Source organism: Mustela lutreola, chromosome 9, assembly GCF_030435805.1.
Source record: "Mustela lutreola isolate mMusLut2 chromosome 9, mMusLut2.pri, whole genome shotgun sequence".
NCBI classification, from domain to species: domain Eukaryota; kingdom Metazoa; phylum Chordata; class Mammalia; order Carnivora; family Mustelidae; genus Mustela; species Mustela lutreola.
Genome location: NC_081298.1, coordinates 121,938,204 through 121,964,035, shown reverse-complemented (window position 1 = coordinate 121,964,035; position 25,832 = coordinate 121,938,204). Strand labels below are relative to the sequence as shown.

The window sequence follows — 25,832 nt, the reverse complement described above, 5'->3', positions numbered from 1 at the left end:
TCAGTATGAACTTATGCATACTTATTTTGAACTCTGTGTTATAGTCCAGTCCAACATTATTTTGTTTGTTGCTCAAATTGTTCCAACGTTGGCCACTGGGAGCTCTCTCAGGTTGATTCCTATGTCCCTTTGATATGATCTGATTCTTTTGTTTTTATGGGCGCTTCTTTACTTTCTGGCATTACAAGATGCTCCTGGCTCCCCTTTTTGTCTCTTCCTCCCATGACAGAGCACACCAGCCTCTAGTTTATAGGTGAGCCCAAATCTTCTCTCCTCCAGGATGGAAGCATTTCACACCTCCTAGACTCAGTGCCTAGGATTTGACCCCCTCCCTGTCCAAACCATAGCTGAATTTGGATTGGATCTTAGACATTTTGCTGTGCTTTAGGGCCCATCACTGAAGTCATATCGAGACCCCATGATCTCCTACCTGGTCCCAGTGTCTTCTTTCAGTCTTACTGTCCCATGTGCCTGGCCCTAGCCTAATATTCAAGACCACCCATGTTATGAAAAGAATGACTGATTGAGAGGACAGATCCTGGGCTCCAGTTTTTAATATATTAAGTTTGAAGTATATGCAATATCTAAATATCTCCTACCCTCACCTCTTACTTTTGATTGAGCAAATAAATATAGCAGGAAATTGTTTCCTTCATTTTCCACAATCCAACCCAGTCTTCTGGGATAGAGCCTTTCATCGCTTCAGCAGAATTACTGCCTTGTGTTGATAATAGATTACAGCTTTCTCAACCTCAGAAGTTTGCTTTATTCAAAATAATGGTAAATCTTGTCACCCTACCATTTGTCTCTGGATAATTTTAAAAAGTCTTTGAACCTCTTTAGCTCTGCCCAGAGGACAGGTTCCATTGACGATGACCTGACTCTCTGATATTGGAACCACACATCAGTACAAGTGTCCAAACATTCCCAGGTTTTCTTTGGGTGTTCCCTCACCCCACCCCAACCTTCTTTCTTTGTTTTCTTTCTTTCTTTCTTTCTTTTTTTAAATTTTATTTATTTATTTGAGAGAGAAAATGAGAGAGAACATGAGAGGGAATAGAGTCAGGGGGAGAAGCAGACTCCCCACTGAGCAAAGAGCCCAATGTGGGACTCGATCCTGGGACTCAATCCTGGGACTCCAGGATCGAGTCCTGAGCTGAAGGCAGTCGCTTAACCAACTGAGCCACCCAGGCACCCCCAACCTCCTCTCTTCCAAACTTTTCCTTGAATCTTGACCTTCCCCGTAATCTCCCCAAATAAGCCTACTTTTTTAATCTATCTCAACTCTCTCTGTCATGTATTGGAATTGTTCTTTTGTGCTTGTGAATTCCTAGGTGGTGGGGATCAGACCTTAGCCATCTTTGTCTCCTCCAGCTGCGACTCCATCAAGTTCATTATACCTGAACATCACACACAACTGAACCAGACTTGAACTGACTTGGTACTACTGCACCATCCAGGTACTTGGCAACAGAACACAACAAAACACCCTCTGGACTTCTAGAGTCCTCCTGCATCCAGCACTGGGGAAATCGGACCCTGAACCATATCCATCCCACATCTGGGAGCAAGGCTACGGCAGGCCGGCATCATCAACAGCATCAACGGGGTACTCTGCCCTCTCCCTTGCTAGAGAGCTGGGTACCTCTTCTGAGGACCCTGCTCACAATGCCTAGAAGAAAGAGGAATTGACCCAATGAAGACAAGCAGGAGAGTTCTAGGTAAAGAGAAGCAGAAATCTTTTGCAGGACCCTTTCCTCACTTTACCCATCTTGAGCTATGGAGTTAGGAAATGCATTTGTGGAGGATGAAAACCAAAGGGATGAAACTGAAAAGTCAGGGGAGTGGTGGTTGAAGAAAATGGCCCTGGTAAAGGATCTCAGGTCAGTGCCAATGTATGACGTCAGTGCCAATATATGACAGGGAAGGAGTGCTCCGATCGAGGCTGGAGGCCCCCAGACATTTTAGGGGCACTTACGACTGACTTTACAAGGCTGGTGACTCTACCTCATAAAACCAAAATCTCTTTGGCTCCTTAGCGGTCACCCTACTGCCTGAAGGTTCCAGGGAGCTCCAGAGCTTTTCCTTGTGTACTTCTCGGGCACAAGGGGGAGCCAGCGCTCTTTTATCAGAGTCCTACGCCCTAGGCACTGGAGGTCTGGAATGGGTCTGCTTTGCCTTCCCCATGTCCAAACAGTCGGAGCTGAGGTCTAAAATGGACGGACCCGGGTTCTAGCGTTCGTCGCACCCCACCACCAGAGGCTGTTCAACACCCCCAGAGTTCTGGATGTCCCCCTTACAAACTAGGGCAGGGGAAGCAGCTCTCACTTCAGGGTCTACTCTGTGGATGCAGCTTTCAATTCTAGGGATGAGGAGCCTGCTGTCCTGCCTAATTGGGATCCTTTCTCTGGGCGTCCTATGTTGGGGATACAACGTTTCCCCCTCCTCTGGAATCACCTAGGTTCCCGCTTCTCCCTGCGTGGGTGAGTCCGTGCAGGAGCCAAAGGTATGCGCAGGTGCGCGCACACACAAATCCACATGTTGGCGATGAGGGATACAGAGGTGCTGGGATAAGGTCTGAATCAGTGGACAAGGAAATGGGTTTGAGGGGCAGGGCGGATGTAAAGAAATAAACCGGTTGTTGGGACCAACCCATGCCACCCGTCGTGTCCCACCTTTAATTTATTGACTCTGATCTACGAGATCGGAAGGTTAACTTTTCAAAACAAGGCATTTCATTTTATTTCTGAAATCAGAATATGCCAGTGGGTCAAGGGCAAGAACCACCCACACCACCACCACCACCACCACCACCACCACCACCACCACGACCACCACCACCACCAAAGTACAGAGCCTCTTTTCCCTCACCCTCTGCTGCGGGTGGCCCCGGGAACTGGGCCTCTCCTCCTACTCCCGTGCTGTGAGCCCACCATGCCTTTAAGGGCTTCACGCGCCTAGAAATACCAGTTCACAGCGGGGTAGGCTCTGGGGCTTCCAGGGGGTCCGCGCTGCGCTTCTGACCGGACCGAGCGGCAGCCAGCCGCGCCTGCGCCTCAGGAAGGGAGCACGGACATAGGAGGCTCAGCAGGGTTACCGGGATCACCTGTGGGGAAGAGGCAGGGAGAACTGAAGCCAGAGAGAGTGAGGCCATCTGCGAAGAGCCCCGGAAGAGCCAGAGCATTCAGTGTGGGTGTCAGAAGCCACTAGATTAGATGCAAGCACTGAAGGGAGTTATCAAGACCAGAAATTGTAGTCAGGTGTGTTAAGAACAGAAAGACGCCTTCCCCCAGGCCCAGAAAACTCTCATTCATCCTTTAAGACCCAGTTCAAAGGCTCTTCCCCCTCTTTTCTGGCTCCCCTCCTCAACAGACCCCTTTTCTGCACTCCTGCAGCAGCCTTTCTGCACCTCTGTGCCTCCTTGTCACGGTCGCAACGCCCGGAGGAACAGGGAACTCATTGGCAGAACGTCTCTAACTTTGTAAACCCAGTACCAAGCAAGATTCCTGATACACTGAGTCCTGAGGACTCAGTAAATGTTTGCTGATTGACTCGCTGCCGGCAGGATGCCTGTTCCTTCTCGTGTGCGAGCTGGATGTGGAAGGAGATGGGAGCAGCCCAAATGTCATCCAATAGTGGCTGGGGGAAGTGGATCACCTGCAGGAGGGTCGCGATGCATCGAGCCTTGGGGCATGGAGCCTTGAGCTGTCCAGAGAACCGCTGTGGAAGAAGCAGTAAGGTCAGTGTCCGCTAGAAGGTAAAGGCAGGAGTGGGGGTGGAGGAGGAGAAAGAAGTGGGAGAGTTGCAGGCAGGCGCCTGAGATCCTGAAGGCTGGCCACAGAGGCTGCAGAGAAGTGGTCCCCATAGGTAATCCCAAACTCACAATCCCCAGGTGTGAAGAAAAAGGGTTAGTGGTGGGCTTTGATTGGCTGGGTTAAACTGGAGGATTAATGGCAAACTGGTCACACTTTCAGCCGTGTGCCTCCAACCCCATAGGCTGGTATCTTAAACTCAACTCACTCTTCTGGTTTCCTCCTTAACCCTATCCTTCTTTTATACCCTGCCAAGGTGGCTCATTGGCCAAGCTGTTCCTTTTTGTCACCCTCCCCTCCCCTCCGCTAGCTCAGCACTGCCCAAGAGTAATATAATGCGAGCCACAAATGTAATTTAGGATTTCCTAGTACTCCATTAAAAGAGAAACTGAAAAATTAATGCAAAAATTAATGCAAAAGAAACAGAAAATTAATTTTAAATGTTTTATCTCATCCAATATATCTAAAATATTATTTCAACATGTAAATAATATTAAAAATCATCGGTAGGATATTCTACAATATTTTTGTATCATGTCTTTGAAATCCAGTGTCTAGTTTATAATCCCAGCTCATCTCAGTTCAGGTACTGAATTTCTATGTAAAAGTAAAATCTAGTTCTACCAAAACAATAAAGTTGCATTTAATGAAGAAAATTACCTGCTTCAGTTTTTTTTTTTTTTTAAGATTTTATTTGTTTATTTAACAGAGAGAGAGAGAGATCACAAGTAGGCGGAGAGGCAGGCAGAGAGGGGGAAGCAGGCTTCCTGCTGAGCAGAGAGCCCGATGCGGGGCTTGATCCCAGGACCCTGGGATCATGATCTGAGCCGAAGGCAGAGGCTTAACCCACTGAGCCACCCAGGCGCCCCTACCCTGCTTCAGTTTTTAAGCAAAACTTCAAGTTCAGCTCCTCGGACACACTAGTCACATTTCAAGGGCTCAGCAGCCACATATGGGTGGTTGCTGCCATTTTGGATGACTTGGGTCTAGCTAGATTTGGCAAGCTCGAATTCTGGTCTGGCTTTCAGTCTTCCACGTAATCCTCAGATGGGCCACTCTGCGATGGCAAGGCCTGGATCAGACAGATCTCTGATTCCCCCTACCCACCCCAACTCCAGGATCTTAAAGAGCATAATGCACTTTTCTTTTTCTGGTTGGTTGTTTCTATTGATTTGAGAAGGTTTTAGGGACCTGGTGGGTCCTCACTAAAGCTCTTTGATTGATTCCCTTTCCACAGGGTTGTCAGATTTAGCAAATAAAAATACAGGATACCCAGGAATAGGAATTTCAAGTGAATAATGAAAAGAATACTATAAGTATGCCTCAAATATTGTATGAAATACACTTATACCCCCCCAAACCTTTATGTATCTGAAATTCAAATGTGTCCTGTATTTCTATTTCCTAAACCTAGCACCCCTCCTTTCACGACCAGCGGTTGCGCTATGTGCTCAGCAGCAGTTCCTCCTCCTCCTAGTACCAGCGCCTTGACCTTCCTCAGAAAACTATCGTCCCTCCGTTCTCAGGCCAGGCTGTTTGACTGAGACTCACTTCCCACTCTTTGCTCCAGGGCCATCCCACAGGGAGAGCACATGAGCCAGGCCTGGGCAGAGGGCGGCTTTCCCCTGGAGAACGGTGACCAGCTCAGGGATGGCATGTGACCCAAGACAAGCCACCTTCCTCCCAGGCATGCATGGGAATCACGGGCACAGATAAACTCTCCGTCCATCCGGGTTGCTACATTGGTAGGATGCAGGGCCGGCACTGCTGGGGCCCCGTTTGCCACCTGTTGGAGAAAAGCTGCCTGAGAAGGAGAACAACCTAGGAGAAAGTTCAAGGCTGACATTCTCTGGAGTACATTGTTTAGAGTACTGGGATCTGGCTATCCTGGGACCCCAGTTACGTGAACTAGTCATGTGCCTTGTTTAGCTTAAACCAGAATGAACTAGGTGTCTGTCCCATACTTGTAACTGAAAGAATTGTCTGATAGTTATAATCTCACAGGCATGCCCCAAGCATGCACATGCGTTCCTTAGAGGAGAGGATGAGCACAATAAGACAACAGCAGGAGGAAAGTCAGCCCTTAGCCCCACCCACGTCCATAGCTCTGCAGCAGCCCAGGCAGGAGGCCAGGCCCCAGCCAGCCACATCCCATCGCCACCTACCTGCAGCATGGCCAGTGCCCTCCAGAAAAGCTTGGAGTTGCGAATGTGCAAGTCTAACATGTGGTTTTGGAGGTTCTTCCCAAGAAGCACATGGGTCCCCGTACTCACGGTAATCAGCACCCACTTGGTGCTTAGCTCATGCTGGAACTTCTGAACAGGGCGCACACACACAGGGGTCTGGGAAATGAGAGGATGGGAGAGCAGCAGGGTGCAGAGGGCCCTATTGTCAGACAGGAACCCAGGGATCAAAAACCAAGGACCTCAATACAGATGGAATTTGTTTGACCAGCCCCGAGTTTAGATGTTAAGACGGTAGTTGTAAACCAGGACTCTCCCTGGCAAAACTGCTGCTGTCACACATTTGTGGTTTTGACCCCCCAGGACACACATCTCATCTCTGAGTTCTTGCACAGAAGGGTTTTGCACTTATCAGAATGTTCCTTTTGCCCCCCAGGAGCCCGGCAGGGGAGGAGTGAAGGTCCTGGGACTCATTCCACTCAACTAAAGGCTCCTGGAGCAGAGATGGTGTCTTACTCTGCTCCAGAGCCCCAATCTTTTTGATAATGGCTGATACATGGTTATTGATCAATATACATTTGTTGAAAATTAGTTTAATTTAACCCCTATAACAACCCAATGACCTAGGCTTTTTTATCCCCATTTCTACATCTGTGGAAACTAGAGGTCAAAAGTAAAGTAACTTGAGGGGCACCTGGGTGGCTCAGTCAGTTAAGCCAACTCTTGAGTTTGGCTCAGATCACGATCTCAGGGTCAGGAGATCGAGCCCTGCTTTGGGATCCCACGGGAGATTCTTTCTCTCCTTCTCCCTCTGCCCCTCCCACCACTTGTACTCTCTCTTTCTCTCTCAAATAAATAAATAAATCTTAAAAAATAAAAAGAAGTAACTTAAGGGGCCCGTGGTGGCTCATTCGTTAAGCGTCTGCCTTCATTTCAGCTCAGGTCATGATCCCAGGGTCCTGGGATCAAGCCCTGCACCCTGCTCCCTGCTCAGTGGGGAGTCTGCTTCTCCCTCTCCCACTCCCCTGCTTGTGTTCCCTCTCTCGCTATGTCTCTCTCTATCTAACAAATAAATAAAATCTTAAAAAAAAAAAAAGAAGCCACTTGAATAAGTTTATATGATAGTGACATGTAGAATCAGGACCTAAATCCAGGTCTTCTGATCTGTGATGAAACCATTCCCTACTTGGCCACAATCATCTCCTTGGGGGAATAAGGTAATGTATATGAAAGCACACTGAATACTAAAACACTGTGCAAACACACAGTACTGTGAGTGAAAGCCCACCTGTCCTTGGCCCTCATCTCTTGCCCTTATATAACCTTCTATTACTACACTTTGCATCTATTACTGTAACAAGAGTCCAGAAAACAAACTGAGGGGATTCATTACTGGGTCCTTGCCAGGCTAGGGAACAAGCTACCACTACTTCTGCCTCCTTATTCTGGCATCCTAGAAGGAGCAGGTCACACACCCCTTGCAGAGGGTATATTGAAAATACTTAACAAGCGATTGACAAGGACATGAGTACTGAAGAGGAACATTTGCAAGGATGTGGATGCAGCTAAAGACTATGAGGATAAGTGAACTAAGTCAGTCTGAGGAAGATGCACACCGTAGGATTTCACTCGTGTGTGGAATTTAAGAAACAAAACAAACAAAGAGGAAAATGAGAGAGAGAGAGGCAAACCAGGAAACAGACTGTTAGCCATAGAGAACAATGGTTACCAGAGGGTAGTAGGTGGGGGCGGGGGTGGGTGAAGCAGGCGATGGGGATTAAGGAGTGCGAGTGCGCTTGTGATGGGCACCGGGTGTTGTATGGAAGTGTTGAATCATGATATTATACACCTGAAACTAACATTACACTGTATGGAATTACATTACATTACAGTAATGTATGGAATTAAATTACACAGGAATTTAGATAAAAACTGAAAAAAAAAAAAAACAAGAAAAACATATTAAGGCTCATTTGTCAAAAAAAAAAAAAAAAGAGTGCACGCAGAAATCTGACCAATCGGAATGAAGCTAGCTAGTATGCAGTACACAGACTGCCCTGTGGGAAAGAGATCAGTCAAATCTGGGTTATATCATTTATGTCACTGACCATCAAATAACCATTTGTACCATGAACTATCATTAACACAAAAATATTTTCAAGTGTACATAATCTGAATCCAGACACATTCATTTTAAAGTCCACATAGAAAAAAGGCAGCAACTGTACCTAGAAAAATCCTTAAGAAGAAGAGTGAGAGAAGCATTAACCTTTCAAATATTAAGCCCATAATAAGCCTCTGTATTTAAACTGAGTGGCATCATCACATCAATAGACAGACTGGTAGAACAGAACAGAAAGTCCAGAAATAAACCAGTGCACATGGGAACTAAGTATCTGATAGAGGTTGCACCTCAATTCACTCAGGAAAAGATGAATTTTAAAAATGTATTGAGGTGGGGCGTTTGGGGGCTCAGTTGGTTAACATCTGCCTTCAGCTCAGGTTGTGATCTCAGGGTCCAGGGATGGAGCTCCCCATGGGGCTCCTGGCTCAACGGGTAGCCTGCTTCTGCCCCTCCCCCAGCACCTTCTCTCTCCCTCGCTCTCTCTCTCTCAAATAAATTATATATATATATGGAGAGAGACAATCAGATAGTCACATAGAAAAAAATTAAATTGGGTTCATACCTTAACCCACAGAGAATAAACTAATGAATTGCAGGTCTAAGTGTTTAAAAAAAAAAAAAAAAAGGAAATGAAAAAAGAAATCATTTTTACCAGAAGAAACATGTACTAGAAGAAAACACAGGTGGAGTCCCTTTATAACCTGGGGGTAGCAGAGAGCTTTTTGTGCCTCACGGTCCAGATTCAACAAAAAATGGATTAATAAGTTCTACTCCAGTAGAATTAAAACAAAGACATTTGCATGGTTAAATCCCAAATGAAATATTTACAATGCATATCAGAAATAAAGAACTAATGCCCCTGATTTATAAAGTACTAAAAATCAGGGGCTTGGTCAGTTAAGCTTCTGCCTTCAGCTCAGGTCACGATCAAGGCCAGCATGGAGGTCATTGCTTAGCGGGGAGCCTGCTTCTCTCTCTCTCCCTCTGCATGTTGCTCCCCCTGCTTGTGCTCTCTCACTCTCTGTCTCTCAAATAAATATATTTTTAAATAGAAATAAAGTACTAAAAATCAAGGGAGCATCCAGACCCCAATACTATTAGAAAATGAGTGTATTTCATGTATTTACATGAACACACAGTTCACCACGAAAAAGGTTTACTAAAGACCTTTAATAATGTGAAAGAATGCTCAACCAAACACATAATCAGTAAAATAGAAATGAAAACCACACAGAAATAGAATTTCTCATCTACCATATTGGCAAAAATTCAAAAGCTTTTGAATGCTTTTAAAGAGGCTATGGGGAAAGCGTGCCTCGGTGGCTCAGTTGGTGAAGCATCCAACTCTTGGTTTTGGCTCAGGTCCTGATCTCGGGGTCATGGGATTGAGCTGGGTGGCTCAGTTGGTTAATCTTCTGCCTTCAGCTCGTGTCATGATCTTGGGCTCCTGCGATGGACTCCCTGCTCAGTGGGGAGTGTGCTTGTCCCTCTCCTGCTGCCCCCCTGCCACTTGTATTCTCTCTCTGCCTCTCTCAAATAAATAAAAGCTTAAAAAAGAAAAAGAAAAGAAATCTGGCACTACTTTGAGTAAGTGATAAAACATAACATCACCAGTAAAGGAATAAACTGACATCAGGCATCTCCCGATGTGATACCCTCATCTGTGAGCCTCATCTCTGCGGCAAACCTGCCAAAACGCTTCACCTGAATATAATGAAGAAACAATCAGGCAAATCCAAGGTGAAGCACATTCTGGAAAATAATTGGTCAGACTCCTGTACTATCAATGTCATAAAAGACACAAAAAACAGCTAAAGAATTCATCTAGATTAAAGAAAACTAAGGATACGTAATAACAAAGTGCAACGGTTTATCTCTGATTGGATCCTGGACCTGGAAATAAAAATAATGCAGAGATAATTGGGGAAATTTGAATACAGTCTGCATATTCAATAATCGTACTCACGGTCCTTCTTCCTGAGTATGAAAATTATATTGTGGTTATGTAGACAAATGTCCTTGTTCTTAGGGGACACAGTAATTTGCGTCAAATGTCATCTTATCTCCTTGACACCTGCCCATCTTATAATGATCTTATAAATGAAATAGTTTGTAAGGTACAGAGTCCTACGTGTGTATTAGGTATGATGACGGCACAGTGGAAGCTGGAAGAGGCATCTCACATCAAGGAGGGTTCTAGACAATGTGGGTTTCATCGGAGAGGACTTCTCAGAAGATGCAAGATGTCAAAGGAGACAACGAATGTGGAAAGTATGCCAAAAAAGTAGAGCTGTGACCAATGAACACCATTTGGAAGGGAAGACAAAGGTACCCACTGGAAGGAGCATGGACCCCCTGGCTCAGGGGGAAGGGCTTCCTTTGAGTTCTGAGTGCAGGTAAGAAAGCATGGCAGCTATTTGGTCAAGTCAGGAAGCTTCCTGGAAGAGGTGATCTGAATAATGGATGAGACCACATCTCTCCAGCGCAACCCTTCAGGGCCCTGGTTGTGCCCTGTGGATGGTGGGCAGGAGTCAAGTGGGAAAACGGAGGAACCACAAATGCAAAACTGCCTTCTTTCTTGGGCCCCAAAGCACAGCTGAACTAACACTCAGATGTCCCAATGCCCTCTCCAGACTAAACTGCAAAGTGTATCAAACTGATAATTATTTCTATGATTATTTTCTGTGCTTGTACTGATAATGTCTTGCTAAAGCATTATCAGTGCTTCAGTAGTGAAATTATAATTAGTAAAATTATAATTAAAAATATTATAATAAATATTAATTGGTGAAAATATTATAATAAATTATAATTAATGAAAAGTAGTGAAATTATAATTTCATTAAATTACAGATAATATCAATAATTTTGTCTGCAGTGAATTCAGCATAGTGAACTTGCAAGGATATACCTTAAAGACTTTTGTATAGTCAGGATGAGTATAACATCAACAATGAACCTGAAACAAGGTGTCAGGTGACTGGTGGCCTGGCCTGTCTTTTTCACATATTCCCGGAGAGAACTGAGCCATTACCTTGGAAACACTGACCAGTGACCTGGTAACACAAGAACTTGCCCAGCTGGCTTTCTGGGAGTCCAGCAAAGCTTTCCACCCTCTAGCCTTGAGGGGCTGTGTGTGTGTGTGTGTGTGTTTTAAAGATTTTATTTATTTTATTTGACAAACAGAGATTACAAGTAGGCAGAGAGGCAGGCAGAGAGAGAGAGAGAGAGGAGGAAGCAGGCTCCCTGCTGAGCAGAGAGCCCCATGCGGGGCTCAATCCCAGGACCCTGGGATCATGACCTGAGGCAAAGGCAGAGGCTTTAACCCACTGAGCCACCCAGGTGCCCCGTGTGTGTGTGTGTGTTTTAAGATTTTATTTATTTATTTGCCAAACAGAGATCACAAGTGGTGGGGGGAGGCTCCCTGCTGAGCAGAGAGCCTGATACAGAACTCTATCCCAGGACCCTGAGATCATGACCTGAGCTGAAGGCAGAGGCTTAACCCACGGAGCTACCCAGGCACCCCAGCCTTGAGTTTTCTAATTTCTGGAACCCTTGCCCCTCTGAATCCCTCAGCACAGAGAACACCCTCTCATTCCCCATACCTGGATGAAGTTCCCTTCGTATTCGAAGAAAAGCAGTGGCCACGTGATGCTGATGATGGAGGGAAGAGCTTCCTCAGAGGGGTCTGGAGAAACAGAGAGAGAATGAGCCAGAGCAGCATCCCCAGGAAGGCCTTGCTGTAACTGCCACCCCAGGTTCCGTCCCCAAGGCTGGACCCTCACCGGCAGGGTCTGCCCCACGGTGCTATGCGCCAGGGCCTGGATGTGGGCCGTCTTCTCCTTCACCTGCTCCACCAGCGCCTGCACCTCCGTGAGGTTGTCTAGGAGAGGGGAGGGCGCCAGAGAGGAAAGCTGTTCTTCCTGTTCCCTGTGGTCCTGTCAGGACACGCGCCCCTCTCCCTCCCTCGGAGCAGGTGCTTTAAGACCCAGAAAAATGGCAGCTCCCCTGAGTCACTCCCCTGCCTCCCTCTGCTCACCCCACCGCTCCTGCCTTCCCTCTCACCATCCAGGGTGAAAATGAAGACCACGGTGCCGATTTCTGTGAGGGATGGCAAGATGCACGTCAGGAGGTCCTCTTGGGAGAAGGAGAACTGGGGACCCTGGGCACGAGAAGATGGGGGGCCCCTCCCATGAAAAACTCCCACCCACAGGCCTGGGGACCACAGAGGGCCTCACAGGACCTCTCACACAGCGTGTTTGTACACAGATGGAAGAACCGAGGTTCAACGAGGTCAAGTGTTTTGCCCAAGATGATGCAGCAAGTTGAGGGAAGAGCCCTGGACTAGAGCCAGCTTTAGAGGGAGAATCCAGAGCCTTCCACCCTCCCTGTGCTTCCCGACCTCTAACCCATATTCCCTTCCTGGACTGTCTGCCTGCTCTCCTCCCCCACCTGTCCCCAGCGCCCCTCACCTCCCACTCCCTGCACACCTGTCACCTTCACAACCTGCCCCATGTCCTGTCATCCCCCACCCCTGGCGGAGGAGCTCAGTCCTCTGGTTAAACATGTCACTGGGATCACCAGTGAGAAAGCCGGAGGCACCTTGGAGAAAGGCCACCAGCTCCCGGGGCGGGCCCAGGGCCCCCTCTAGACAGCATGGGTACCCAGCCCTGCCCAGGGGAAGGCACAATTCCCTGACAACTAAGTTCTGCTGGTCCCTAGCGGAGGTGCGGGGAGTCCTGTCAGAACGCAGGGCAGAGGACAGAAAGGACTTCCGTGAGCAGAACACAAGACCCAACCGAGGCCGAAGGACATGAAGAGAGCGGGGCGAGGAGGACGGGCTCGGAGCGGACGGGGAGGTCAGCGGGGATTCTGGGAGCCAGGCCAGAGACACAGGCCCCCGCAGAAGGAGTTCTTCCTGCACGACCTGGGCCCTCCCCAAGCCAAAGACTCTGAAACGAGGTGAGCTTTCGGTGTCCCAGGTGGGCTCAGAGATCAGTGGGACCTGAGGAGCCCAGAGTCTGCTGGAAACAAGTGAGACTTTGTGTGCTAAGAAACCCAGGCCAGCTCTTTTCCCACGGCCCAGGGTGTGGTGGGGGTGGTGGTACTGGGCCTCCATCTTGCTGCCATTAACCCGTCTGTCTCTGCATCTGCACTTGCCATCCCCCAGCCCGTATTGACCCTCTCCCTGCCTGACTCTGACTGTGCTCTCCTACCTCTGAGAGGCTGTGATGCCTCGGTCCACAGTCTTATGGGCGGCCAGTAGCAAGGCTTTCAGCAGGATCTTGGTGGTGCTTCCACCTTTCATCCGTGAGGAGCCACTGAGGCCCTCAGGCTAAGGAGGTGATGACACCAGGGAGAGGTTGGGAGAGGAAGGAGGATCCTGTTCACGAATTAGTGGCTGCTGGGCATGCGCTCTGGCTAGAGGCCCCTGGCACAGAGCCTGGTTAGTGATTCCTGGGCATGCGCTCTGGTTAGAGGCCACTGGGCCTGCATTCAGCAGGACTGGGGGTGTCCAGTGCGCTATGAGGAAGGCTGGATTGTGGGCTTCACTGAGGCCATAGTGACTGAGTGTCCCGTTAGCAGGAAATAAGTGTTTTTTGGAGAGGATTTTGTTTGGTTTGTTTTGTTTTTTCAAGAAGTTTCTTCCAACCCAACCCTCCACTTTTTCAATAGCAGTTCGTCAATGCAAACATCACATTTCAGGTCCTTTGGACGGACCAATGAAGCAGCCATTGTAATGGACAGGCATGTAACACGACACACCAAGCATAAAGAGATTATTGCAAAGAGAATGATCAAATTGGTGACTGAGAAAAGAGATTAAAAGTAAACAACTGCAGATGGGAGGAGAGATGAGCGCCTGAGAGCTGAAAGATTCGGACCTCACACGGGGAGGCTGCCTTCCGCTCTCACAGAAGGAAGAGCAAGGAAAATGTCACACATGGGTCCATCCCTGGCAGAGAGGCCCAGGGGCAGGCACTCGGCTCAGGGCCTTGTCCAGTCAAAGTGAGGGTAGACCACACTCGAGAGAGAAAGAGGAGCACAGAGGCTTGGAAGGTCCACCCTGTTTTTGGAGAGTGATTAGGAAGGCAGAAGAATGAAACTGCTTCCCATTGTTTTAAAGCCCACCTTTGAAACGAAAATGTAAGAGAAACAGAAAGCAATTCACCCTTCCATTCAATCCTCTCTACTCACAGATGCAAAAGAGGTTCTTCAATCCGGAAACCTGCCCTAGATGGGTTAGCTGTTTAATGATGACGGATTTAGCCCACAGGGTCAGGACGGAAATACAACATCTTAAGGTGAAGGAGGAAATGGGAAAATAGGATTTGCTTTACGACATTTTAGTTGACACACTACGCCAGGAATTCAGACAAGACATAACAAGATCGGAGGCATCCAGGAGGCGGCAAGCATTCCCTAGGTGAGGGTGGGGAGGATCCTACCTCAACAGCAGGACTGAGCCCGAAAGCTTCCTGTTTCCCGGCAGCTTCTGCATGCGCTCCGCTATTTGTCGGAATGCGGAACTCCAGTCTTCTATGGGTCATTTCTGGGGCCCACAGAGAGAAAGATGTGGGGAGATGGTGAGAATCTAAAGGAAGGGCCTCAGATGAGAGTCGGGATCAAAGACCACATTGGGATTGGGATCTAACATCAACATTCTCCTAGACATGTGCTTTGGAGCTCATAGAGGCACCGTGTCTCTGAACCACAAGGAAAAGGGTTAGTAAAATATTCAGCAATTTAATCCCAGAGCAAAGCCAACACTCAAGTTTAAAGCTCCAGCCTGATACCAGAACTTTCTCATGTCCTGGTCCTTGCCCATGTCCTGTGGCCATGGCCACAATACCCACAACTCTCTGTAGGCCCCTGGAGGAGTGCCTATCATCAGAATGTCAAAACTGCCACTTGATCTTCAATCTTAAGGTCCATCAGAAGCCCTTCCCATTCCTGGAAATATATTCTGGCCATCTCCCCAAAGAGTGAACCCCTCACTACCTGAGGGAGGGACAACCGCTCCTGCCGAAGGAGCACAGCTACAAGGCATGACGCGTAGCATCCAACAGTTGGCAAACATTTCTTGAATAAATTAACCACGAACAAAACAATGTGTTAAGGGGACGAGAGAACATCAGGCTTGTTACCTGCTTAGGTGCAACCATGGACTCTCAAAGAATGGGGATCTTCTGTAGTTGACCTCTACTGGTCAACCCTGCTAGGGGATACCCGGCCACTGACCCACTGTGGCAGGAGCTCAGACAGTTACCTCTGTATAAGGCCTCCCGAGCCTCCCCTCATCATCCCATCCCTGCAAAATGTCCCTTCTCTAACTACGTTTGTATTTTCTCATTTGTATTTCCTCGAGGGCAAGCAAATTTCACATATTGCACGCCCATTTTGTAAAAGTGTTTCCTGTCATTTGTCCTCCAACTACTTCGGAAAGTCCCTAGAGACCTAAGCAGAGCCTGGAGCCAGGGTTCATTGTGCAGTTTAACACGGAGATCCCCAAACTTGCTAGTCACCAACATCACCTGGGGAGTTTGGGTTGGTGTTTTTTCGTTTGTTTGTTTTTTTGTTTTTTTAAACTACCCATTTCTGGGTACCGCGCCCACCCCGAGAGTCAGTTTCAGGAGTTTGGGAGTAGAGCCCCCAAATTTGTATTTTTTTTTTTTTAAAGATTTTATTTATTTATTTGACAGAGAGAGATCACAAGTAGATGGAGAGGCAGGCAGAGAGAGAGAGAGGGAAGCAGGCTCTCTGCTGAGCAGGGAGCCCGATGTGGGACTCGATCCCAGGACTCTGAGATCATGACCTGAGCCGAAGGCAGCGGCTTAACCCACTGAGCCACCCAGGCGCCCCCAAATTTGTATTTTTAACATGCTTCCCAGACGACTCTGAAGATCAGCCAAGTTTGGGAGCCGCTGCTTTAAGGAACAACTGGAAGAGCTCCACGCCCACATGGTTTGAATCTGTCATTTCACTTGGTCACAGGGCCTGAAATGAGCATCCACTGCGGCACATACATTTTTGGTGAAGGAGAGTCCTCCATTAAAAGGAGCAGGGTTAACAGTATCTCAGACTCATTTATATCTTCACATGAATTACGCTACAAGCCTGGAATCTGGGAGTTGAGAAAAGGACCTCAGAAAGCACCCGGCCGCCCCGCCCCCCACGACCACCACTGCATGTGCAGAGCCGCTCTTGAGGAATCCACAAGCCTTCCCTAGAATATTCTAGCGACAGGAAGCCTTCAGCTTCATCAAGAGGCCCACGCCAATGGTGAAGTCAGCAGAGCTCCCCGCACCTGGCCGGGCACCAGCATCTCCAGGGATGGTCTTAAAAAATAAGGGATTTCAGGGCCTCACCCCAAAGTGACAACATCTGAGCTCTTGCACAAGGGCCTACGAATCTACTTTCTTCTTGCTTTAACACTCCTGAGGCTGAACATCCAGGGAACCACACCTGAGCACTATCGGTTTCACATGCTGACCTCTGGGATCAAAGCGGCCATCTACATACAGAATAAGGCGGAGGTGATTGGGTGGCACAGAGTCCTCAGGAAAGGGGGACAGGGTGGGGGGTTGAGTAGCCAGAGGGGGACCCAAGGGGAGCCTAGGATGACAAAGGAGAATGGTTGCTACAATAAGGGAGCTGGGCAAAGGGGAATCAGAGGCCACTCAGCACCCACGGCTCCTTTGAACAGATGCTTCTCTTTGGGGTCTGCATCGTCCCGACCCTATTCTATCTCCTGGGCCTTGTTTTCCTTGTCTCTTCATTCCTGTTTTGAATGTCTGCTTTCTGGTATTTGATGTGGCCTCTGTAAGCTGCCTTCAGTCCTTCCCGAAACAAGAGACTACATCAACCAGTGGACAAAAAAAACGAAACAAAAACAGAAACAAAACAAAACAAAAACTCACCAAAAACAAAAACCTCATAAGCTCAGGGACAGTCCGTATTTACTTGAATGTTCTGAGATGCGGTGAATATGACCATAGCCACCATGCCCTCCTCTTTGTGGCTAAACTGAAGATTTTGACAGGTTTCCTCTCAGCCTCCCCCAGGGGCCTGGCCTGTCACTGCCTTTCATTACAGTGGGCTCACCTGGCCATGTTCACGGGGCTGAAACCAACCAGGACTGGTAAGAAGGTGCCTGGGCTGTCCATGCCGGAGTCCATCTGGCCTGCCACAAAGGAAGCCTGATGGCAGGGGGAGAAAAAGGGCATGATGAGAGCAGAGGGGTTACTCTAGTGTTTCCTGAGGTCCAGGAGCATCAGATTCCCCTGGGTCCTTGTTAGAAATGCACAGTCCCAGACCCAGGTAAGATCTACTGGATCTGCCTTGGAAGGGGACAGCCCCAGGCCTGTATTTTTAACATGGTCCCCCAAGGAAATCCTCTGTATGGTAAAGTTTCAAAACTACTGGACTAAATTGTATGCTCCTTAAGGTCGGTGTCCTGCCCTCCTTGTGTGTCTCCTTCCGCATCTAGCATTGCTCGACCTGTTTCTCTTAGTGAATTGTTAGAATCAGTATACTGCAGTGGTGAGAGAAAATTGGGGTCACCAAATCCAGTGCTTGGAATCTTGTTAAAATGCAGATTCAGACTCAGTAGGTCTTGGTGGGGGGCGAGATTCTACATTACTAGCAAGTCCTAGGAGATAATGATGTTGCTAAGCAAGGACCATGCTTAAGTAGCAAAGGGCTGGTCCAGGGGTCAGCTTCTTCTGTAAAGAGCAAGAGAGTAAATATTTTAGGCTTTGGGGCCCCTGTGAACTCTATGCAATACTCAACCCTATCACTGTAGCATGAAGTGGCCATAGATCTTATGTAAACACAAATGGCTTTGTCTCAATAAAACTTTATTTACATAAATAGGCAGTGGCGGGATTGGCCAGTGTGGTTTGCTGACCCTGGGACTAGTCCATCTACCTTGCTTGTTGAATGGACTGACACACAGGTATTCTGTCATTCCACACTCATGCAGCTGGGTCTCAATTAGTGAGAGTAAAATCAAAATTCCTTGTGTGAACCCTTTCTGTTTTCTAGTACCCACTTCCTCAATCTATTTTCCATGCTGTTCTGCCCCCACCCCCTTCCTCCCTGTAGAATGGATCCCAGAAAGGAAGGAAGCTGTTAAAGGTGTTATCTCTAATCCTTGCTCAGTGGTGATCTCAATAGAGATGTTAAAAAGATTAAGTTCCCCTGTGAGCTTCCAATAAAAGACCAAACTCTGAAAAGCCCCCAGTGGTAACCCTATGGGGATCCCCTCTCACTCCTGAGAGCTTTTTCTGTCTCCTCATCTAACAAAACTCCATTGCTTTACTCACTCTCCTTTGGTCTGGAGATTCAGTCTTTGGCTCCGTGAGACAGTAACTCGCTCTCCTGTTTCAGCCTTCCTTGCGGGGTCACAGAACTCTCGGCTCCGTGCTGTTTCTGCTGCTGCCATGCTGAACACAGCCAGGGTCAGGCCAGCAGCCTGCATCAGACTTCAGGGTTCGGACCTCGGTGCCACCAGGCGCTTACTTCAGGCTACTAGATTACATTTCCTGCGCTTCCTTCTCGTCATCTATAGAATGGGCCCACTGGCACTTCTCAGAGGGTTGCTATGGGATGAAAAGAGAGCATGTAAAGTGTTCAAGAGAGTGTCTGTCACCTAACGGCTATTGCTGACAGCTGTCCGGCTCCCGTGCCATCTCTCTGTGACCTCTCCATCCAGCCTGGGCTCTGATGACCTCTCTTTGTCACTGTCTGGCACAGTGTTTCCCTCCTGGATGGACAGTTTTCGTGGGCCTCTGGCCTCCTTCTTGTCTGCCTAAACGTGGCCGTCTTTGGCTATGAGGCACTCTCGCAAGACCCAAAGCGGGGGACATTATGGTGAGGATCCCTCTTCCTGTGAGGAGGGGTGTGGCTGTGCAGACGCTGAGTCTCTGGGCTTCCTCCTTGATAGCAAGCAGTCCCTCCTGAACCTAGCAGAGGAGACAATGTCAGCCACAAGCCCGCCTCCAGCAGAACATATTCCACGGCTGGGTAAGGAAGGGTTCTGAGGATTATAATCAGAGGAAAACACAAGGACGTTTGGTTCCTCTCTCATCCGTGGGTGTTTCAGAAGTTTGTCCTGTACTCTCCTTGATTTAAAAATTCATTCCTCAGAGGCTATGCTGGTCGTCCACCTTTTCCCACCCCGGCACCCTTGAGTGGCCCACTCCCATCAGGAACAGCCTCTGAGGGCGGCAGGAGTCTCAGGCTGGGGCATAATTATCTCCAAGGGCACAGCCAGCTTGAGAAGAAACAGCTTCTTCATTTTCCTCAGAGGGAAAGCATTTAAGAGTGTGTTTCCAAGGTTCAGCTGCTCGTCTAATAACAATAATAATTACCTTAATGTTCTTTAATAGGGGGTTAGTTAAACAAATTATGGTACATCCTTGGTACATGATGCAGCCATTAAATTAAATGAAACAGAACAATACACTGGACCTGTTTCTCGCTCTCTGAAAGTAGAGTGTTTCTATGAAACCTGAAATGACATTGAGCAAAGAAGCAATCCCCATTAATCTATATAGAAAAATTTTTGATCATTCCCACACTCCCCAAAATAACCTCTTTCAGGCTCTTCTGATATCTTAGGACACATCTGGCTCATGCTCATGGAAGCACACAGTAAGTCAAAGCTGTAGTGGTTTGAGGCCGCGATGCTGAGTGCAGTTCCCAGAGATGGCGCTTGGGGGCGCCACCCAACCCTAAAGGCTCTCGCTTTTCGCCTGTTTTTTCCTTAAAAGTGAAAATTCACTTCTGATTTCTTTCGGTTAGCGAAAACAGGTGCCAGTGTAGGTCCTTCGTAAACGTAAAGCGGCGGAGGGCGGACTTTCAACAAGCGGGGATACCTGTATGTCTTTAATGGGTCGGTGGCTCTCATCCCGCACCCTGCGTCGGGGGAGGGGGGTTGCGAGTGGTGTAGGTCGGGGTGGGGCTTGCCAGGCTAGATTTTGGAACTGGAGGGCAGTGCCCAGTTGCATCTGGAATTAAAAGCATGCCCCTGGATGGAGTCCGAAATGCATTTTCATACCCGCCACACCTCTCCTGGGGAGGGGTAAACTTCCGGCCGGAGCAGGTTTCCTGGAACACCACGGCAAAGCCAAAAGGATACTGTAGAGACTAGGCTGAGGCTAGAGTTACAATTTCTGGGAGACGGCACGGTTCAGAACTGCGTGTTCCGAGTGGAGAGCGATCGTGTGAGTCACTAAATTGAGGAAGTCTCTGAGACTCCCTTTCGGAATCAGAGCAAGGCTGGTTCAGGACCAGCAAGCTGCTGCGGCCCCCCCCCCCCCCCAAGTGCTGCCTTGGGGCCTGAACATCTGGGAAACACCAGAGCAGACTATTTTCCCCTGGAAAGATCTGCAGCGAGCTCTGTGCTGGGGGGCAGGGAAAAGGTTCTGGAAGGGCTTGGAGCAGGCTGCAGAAACAGCCCAAGGGTGAACACGGAGATGCGCCTGTGTGAGCATTTTCAAGGCCCCACCCAAAGGGGACTTGGCAGGAGGGCATTTCTGGGCAGCTTGCCCTCGGTGCTCTGAAATGAGCATACAGCATGGCGGATAGCAGCTGGGGATGGATATGTTGAATTTATAACCTTACAGCAGGGCCTGGGGGAATGTTGATGATTCCCGAAATCATTGCAGTGTGCTTTCTGCCTCCTACCCAAAGAACAAGGCATGGGGATCCATGCATGGTCTCACTGAGTTCCTGCTGCAGTGACATGCAGCTAAAAATTAGTAAACCACAGTGCATCGGCCCTTACTGTTTCCTTTCCCTGGGGTACCTTTGGATGTGAGTGCCAGTGGGCGGAGAAGAAAGAAATGCACTGACCAGTGGAGCTCCGATCTGAGAAGTCCAGGCAGGCCTCCGTCTGAGCCAGGACCCACCCTCTAAGGACAGATCTCTGCTTTTCCAGGTCTCCTGGGTGTAGACAAGCAGGTTCCCAGGCTCAGGACTCTCCGGCAACAGGTAGGAGTCTCTAATTTGCTTCCCATGTGGCAGGAGAGTCAATAAATGAGGGCGCTGTATTCTAGCCGTTCACCCTCTGACGTGTTCGTGTGAATGAGGTAACCCCCCAAACCCAGGGTATTGGCAATGCCTTTGTATTAGGTATCAATGGCTGAGTAACAGATTAGCCCAATAACTAGGAGCTTCAGACAATAATAATTTATTATCTCTCACTGTTTCTGTGGCTCCAAAGTTCAGACTGGGTACTGTGGGGATGGCTCATATCAGGAGGCTCCTCCCCTCGTGTGGGTAGCTGCTAACTCTTGATGCTGACTATAGCCAAAGGCCAGAAAACTGACACATGGCCTCTCCACGTGGCCTGGGCTTCCTCACAATATGGCGGCTAGTACCAAGGACAAGGGTCCTGAGAAAGAGAGAGAGCCAAGCAGACATGGTATCCTTTATATCTTCAGAAGTCACCATATTGCATTGATTAGAAGCAAGTCACTAACCCATATGTGAAGGAAGGATTAGGCTCCATTTGCTGTGGACCTATTTAAAAACTACCGTGGGCCTCGGCAGGGCACCTGGGTGGTGCAGTTGGTTAGGCATCCCAGCTCCTGGTTTTGGCTGGGATCATGGTCTCATGGTTGTGAGATCGGGCCCTACATTGGGCTCTGTGCTCGGTGCAGTCTGCTTGGGATCCTCTCTCTCTCTCTCTTTCCATTGCCCCTCTCTGCATGCTTTTACTCTCTCTCTTGAATGAATGAATCTTTTTTTTTTTTTTTTTTAAGATTTTATTTATTTATTTGACAGAGAGAAATCACAAGTAGATGGAGAGGCAGGCAGAGAGAGAGAGGGAAGCAGGCTCCCCGCCGAGCAGAGAGCCCGATGCGGAACCCAATCCCAGGACCCTGAGATCATGACCTGAGCCGAAGGCAGCGGCTCAAACCACTGAGCCACCCAGGCACCCCTCGAATGAATGAATCTTAAAAAACAAAACAAAACCTATCGTAGGCCTCACAGTTACATGGGTGATGACAAATAGAAACATTTAAAAGCTGTTTCTCCCCACATTCCATTTTCTTCACCATAACTAAGATGTTGACATGTACAGGGGGTAGGGGTTGAAAATGTCATTAAGTTTGGCTCTCATGGTGCCATTCCATCCCCGGCCTGGTAATGAAGGGTAGTTGGGAGACAGGCTGGCAGAGACAAGGGGCGCTCCCGCCCTAAGAGGAAACCACCCCAAAAAGGATTTGACACCAATCTGGAAGGAGCCCTCCATCTTTTCCCATGTGAGCACCTACCTGATAGGGAGAAGAGCACGTGAATAAAAACCTGATTGGGTGACAGGCACAGAGAGGGCTAATCAGATTAAAATAGCCACCAACAATCTCATAAAAAACCCTAAACTTAGAAATGCCCACAGCAATGTCTCCTTCCTCTTCGGGAGCTCTGTACGAGTGCTACGTAAACTTTGCTTTGCTGCCCACCACACTTTGTCTGGTCTACCTCTTCATTCTCTGAAGTGGCATGACCCAGAACTGTGGGCACTGAAGGAACACTAGGAAGTGGGAAGGAGGTAAGAGGGACTCACTTGGGTTCCAGCTTGTCGTACCCACAGAATTCCCATAGAGAAATTGAATATGGTCCTAAGAAGATCATGATATGAGGAAGGGAAGTTTTAGCCTGTAAATGGGGACACTTCATCATTAGACATTGGCTGTTTCTTTGAGAAGGTCCCTAAAGTCCACGGAGGGGAAGGGGGACTGAACAAAACCTATTAGCATCTGATCCTGGCCTCTGGAATATACTAGCTATTTAAATTGGAAGTGCCTTAACCCGCACAGCTTCTTAGCCTGTTTAAGCTTTATTTCTCTCATCTATAAAATGTGAATGAGGACACCCATCTGGTAGGGTTTGCATGAGAATTAACTTAGATGATACAGCTTTTCTCATGTGAGAGAAGAGACCTGGACTCACATTGGGAGTTTTTAAATGCAGAATAGCTCAGGTCTGAGAGCCCAGTAAAGGTGAGAGAAAAGGAATATTTTCTTTCTTTTTTTTTTTTTCTAAAGATTTATTTATTTATTTGAGAGATAGAAATCACAAGGAGACAGAGAGGCAGGCAGAGAGAGTGGGGGAAGCAGGCTCACACTGAGCAGAGAGCCCGATGCGGGGCTTGATCCCAGGACCCTGGGACCATGACCTGAGCCCAAGGCAGAGGCTTTAACCCACTGAGCCACCCAGGCACCCCAAAAGGAAGATTTTCTAAGACAAACCTTGCATCTGGTTAAACAATGCAATTATGAGCTTGAGTTTATTTTTAACTTTCAGTTGGGGATTTTTATTTTTATTTATTTATTTATTTATTTATTTATTTATTTGGTCAGGCCACTGCTTAGTGTCTGGACCATCTGGAGACAGTCTTATACGTGTTACATATTTTACATACGTTACATATTTTTAACTAAAACTAAGGCTGTTGGTATAGCATTCTTACATTGGTGCAGGTTTTTGCATAGAAAATTTCTAGAAGAAATATAAGTAACCATTGCCAGTAGTTTTCTCTGGGTTGAGAGAGAGAGAGAGAGATTTTTCATTTTATATCCTTTGGTTCTACTAAATTTTTCTTCAGCCTGAGTATGTACCACTTTTTCAACCTATTTAACATAAATTAGGTGGTTTATGATTTAAATAGCTATTTATTAAATAACCATTTAATAATCCATGTTAGGAATTTTTTTTTTAAGTAGACTCCACGCCCAGGGTGGAGCCCAACGTGGGGCTTGAATTCAAAGCACTGAGACAGAGACTTGAACTGAGATCAAGAACCGGATACTTGACCGACTGAACCACCCAGGTCTACCTGTGTTGGGGATTTTGGATGCATTGTATCTGATCTTTCTGTCAACTTTTCAAGATTGGTTTCATTACATCCTATTTTATAGATAAGCAAATTCTATATAGAGAGATTTTAAAAGAGAAAAGGTATTTTAACGAATTGGCTTATGTGATTGTGGAAACTAGTAAATCTGAAATCCCTATGGTAGGACAGCAGGTTGGAAATTGGGGTAAGAGCTCATGTTGCAGTCTTCAGCCTAATTCAGCATAGCAGTAGGCTAGAAACTCAGTCAAGATTTCTACGCTGCAGTCCTAAGAAGAATTTTTTTTGAAAAGATTTTATTTATTTATTTGACAGAGAGAGAGCACAAGTAAGCAGAGTGGCAGGCAGAGGGAGAGGGAAAAGCAGACTCCCCACCAAGCAGGGAGCCTGATGTGGAACTCGATCCCAGGACCCTGGGATCATGACCTGAGCTGAAGGCAGACACTTAACCCACTGAGCCACCCAGATGTCCCACTGAGAAGAATTTCTTCTGGAAACCTCAGTCTTGGCTCTTAAGGCCGTCAGCTGATGGGACGATGCCTGTGCACATTATGGAGTACTATCTGCTTGTAAATGTTGAACACATCTAAAGACGTGTTGATTGTAAATGTTAATCACATCTAAAAATGTCTCACTACAACGTCTAGAATGGGGTTGACCAAACAACTGGACATCCTAGCCTCTCCAAGTTGATGCGAAATTAACCATTACAGTGAGTTGGACAAAATTTCACAGCTAATAAATAGATAAGCCACAATGCTAGATATTTTTAGGGTCAAAGGCCAGAAGAGCAAACCATACACAGTATGCCGAGAGAAAACCCTACACAGCCAGATGGCTGGCTGTCTTGGATAGGGGTCGGCCAATGAGTGGTAAAGTAGCACTCCCTAGAGGTCGTCTCTGGGCCAGATGAGCTCTTCTAAACTTCTAGACTAAGTTCCAGTGCCAACTAACTATGGGATACTAGGCAAGTCACACCTCTTTGTGTCCATTTCATTTATTTCTCTTCTAAAGGGAGGGATTGGAGTAGATGGTTTTTTAGGTTCTTTCAAGCAATACATGGTAATATTCAATGCTACAAAGAGAAAATGCAAATTCATACATATATTATTACATATTATATTACCAAAACATATTATTATATATTATATATTATAATATATTGTTATAATATGTTAATATTATAATAATATACATTATATTATACATATTATATTTATATATGATATATCATAATATACATATTATATTTATATAATATATATGTTTATATATTATATGTAATATAAATTTATAAATTTGCCTTTATAATATATATTTATATATATTATATAATATTTATATATTATATAATATAATATCTCTAAGGTTATATAATATATAATATAATATACAATATGTATATTATAATCATATAATATGTATATCATAATCATTTATTAATATATGATATATAAACATAATATGTATATATAATATAATGTATATTATTATAATATTAACATATAATAATATATTGTGTATATTGTGTATATATAAATACATATATATTATATATTATAAATAATATATTTATACATAATAATTTATTAATCTCATTAGACCATTTAGATCTTACACACTTTTTAAAAAATTAATTAATTAATTTATTTGTCAGAGAGAAAGAGCGTGCATATAAGCAGGCAGAGTGGCAGGCAGAGGCAGAGAGAGAAGCAGGCTCCCTGCCAAGCAAGGAGCCTGATGCAGGACTCGATTCCAGCACCCTGGGATCATGACCAGAGCCGAAGGCATCGGCTTAATATACATATTATATTATGATATATCATATATTAATATATATTAAT

At 46.8% G+C, this 25,832-nt stretch overlaps 1 protein-coding gene across 2 annotated transcripts in view; it reads right to left on the bottom strand.

The window, feature by feature from the left end:
* Positions 1-3,480: 3,480 nt before the first annotated feature.
* Positions 3,481-25,832, bottom strand: part of LOC131840580 (glucokinase regulatory protein-like) — a 57,394-nt gene continuing 35,042 nt past the window's right edge. The window contains exons 2-5 of one of the 2 annotated variants that reach the window (XM_059188707.1): positions 12,186-12,282; positions 11,906-12,003; positions 11,726-11,808; positions 3,481-3,720 (exon numbers count right to left, since the gene is read on the bottom strand). In XM_059188707.1, coding sequence (XP_059044690.1) covers positions 3,654-3,720; positions 11,726-11,808; positions 11,906-12,003; positions 12,186-12,282 — 345 coding nt within the window. In that variant the 3' untranslated portion in view covers positions 3,481-3,653. Of the gene's footprint in view, positions 3,721-6,027; positions 6,155-11,725; positions 11,809-11,905; positions 12,004-12,185; positions 12,283-25,832 lie in introns of those variants that run through there. The other variant, XM_059188708.1, reaches the window with a different exon arrangement.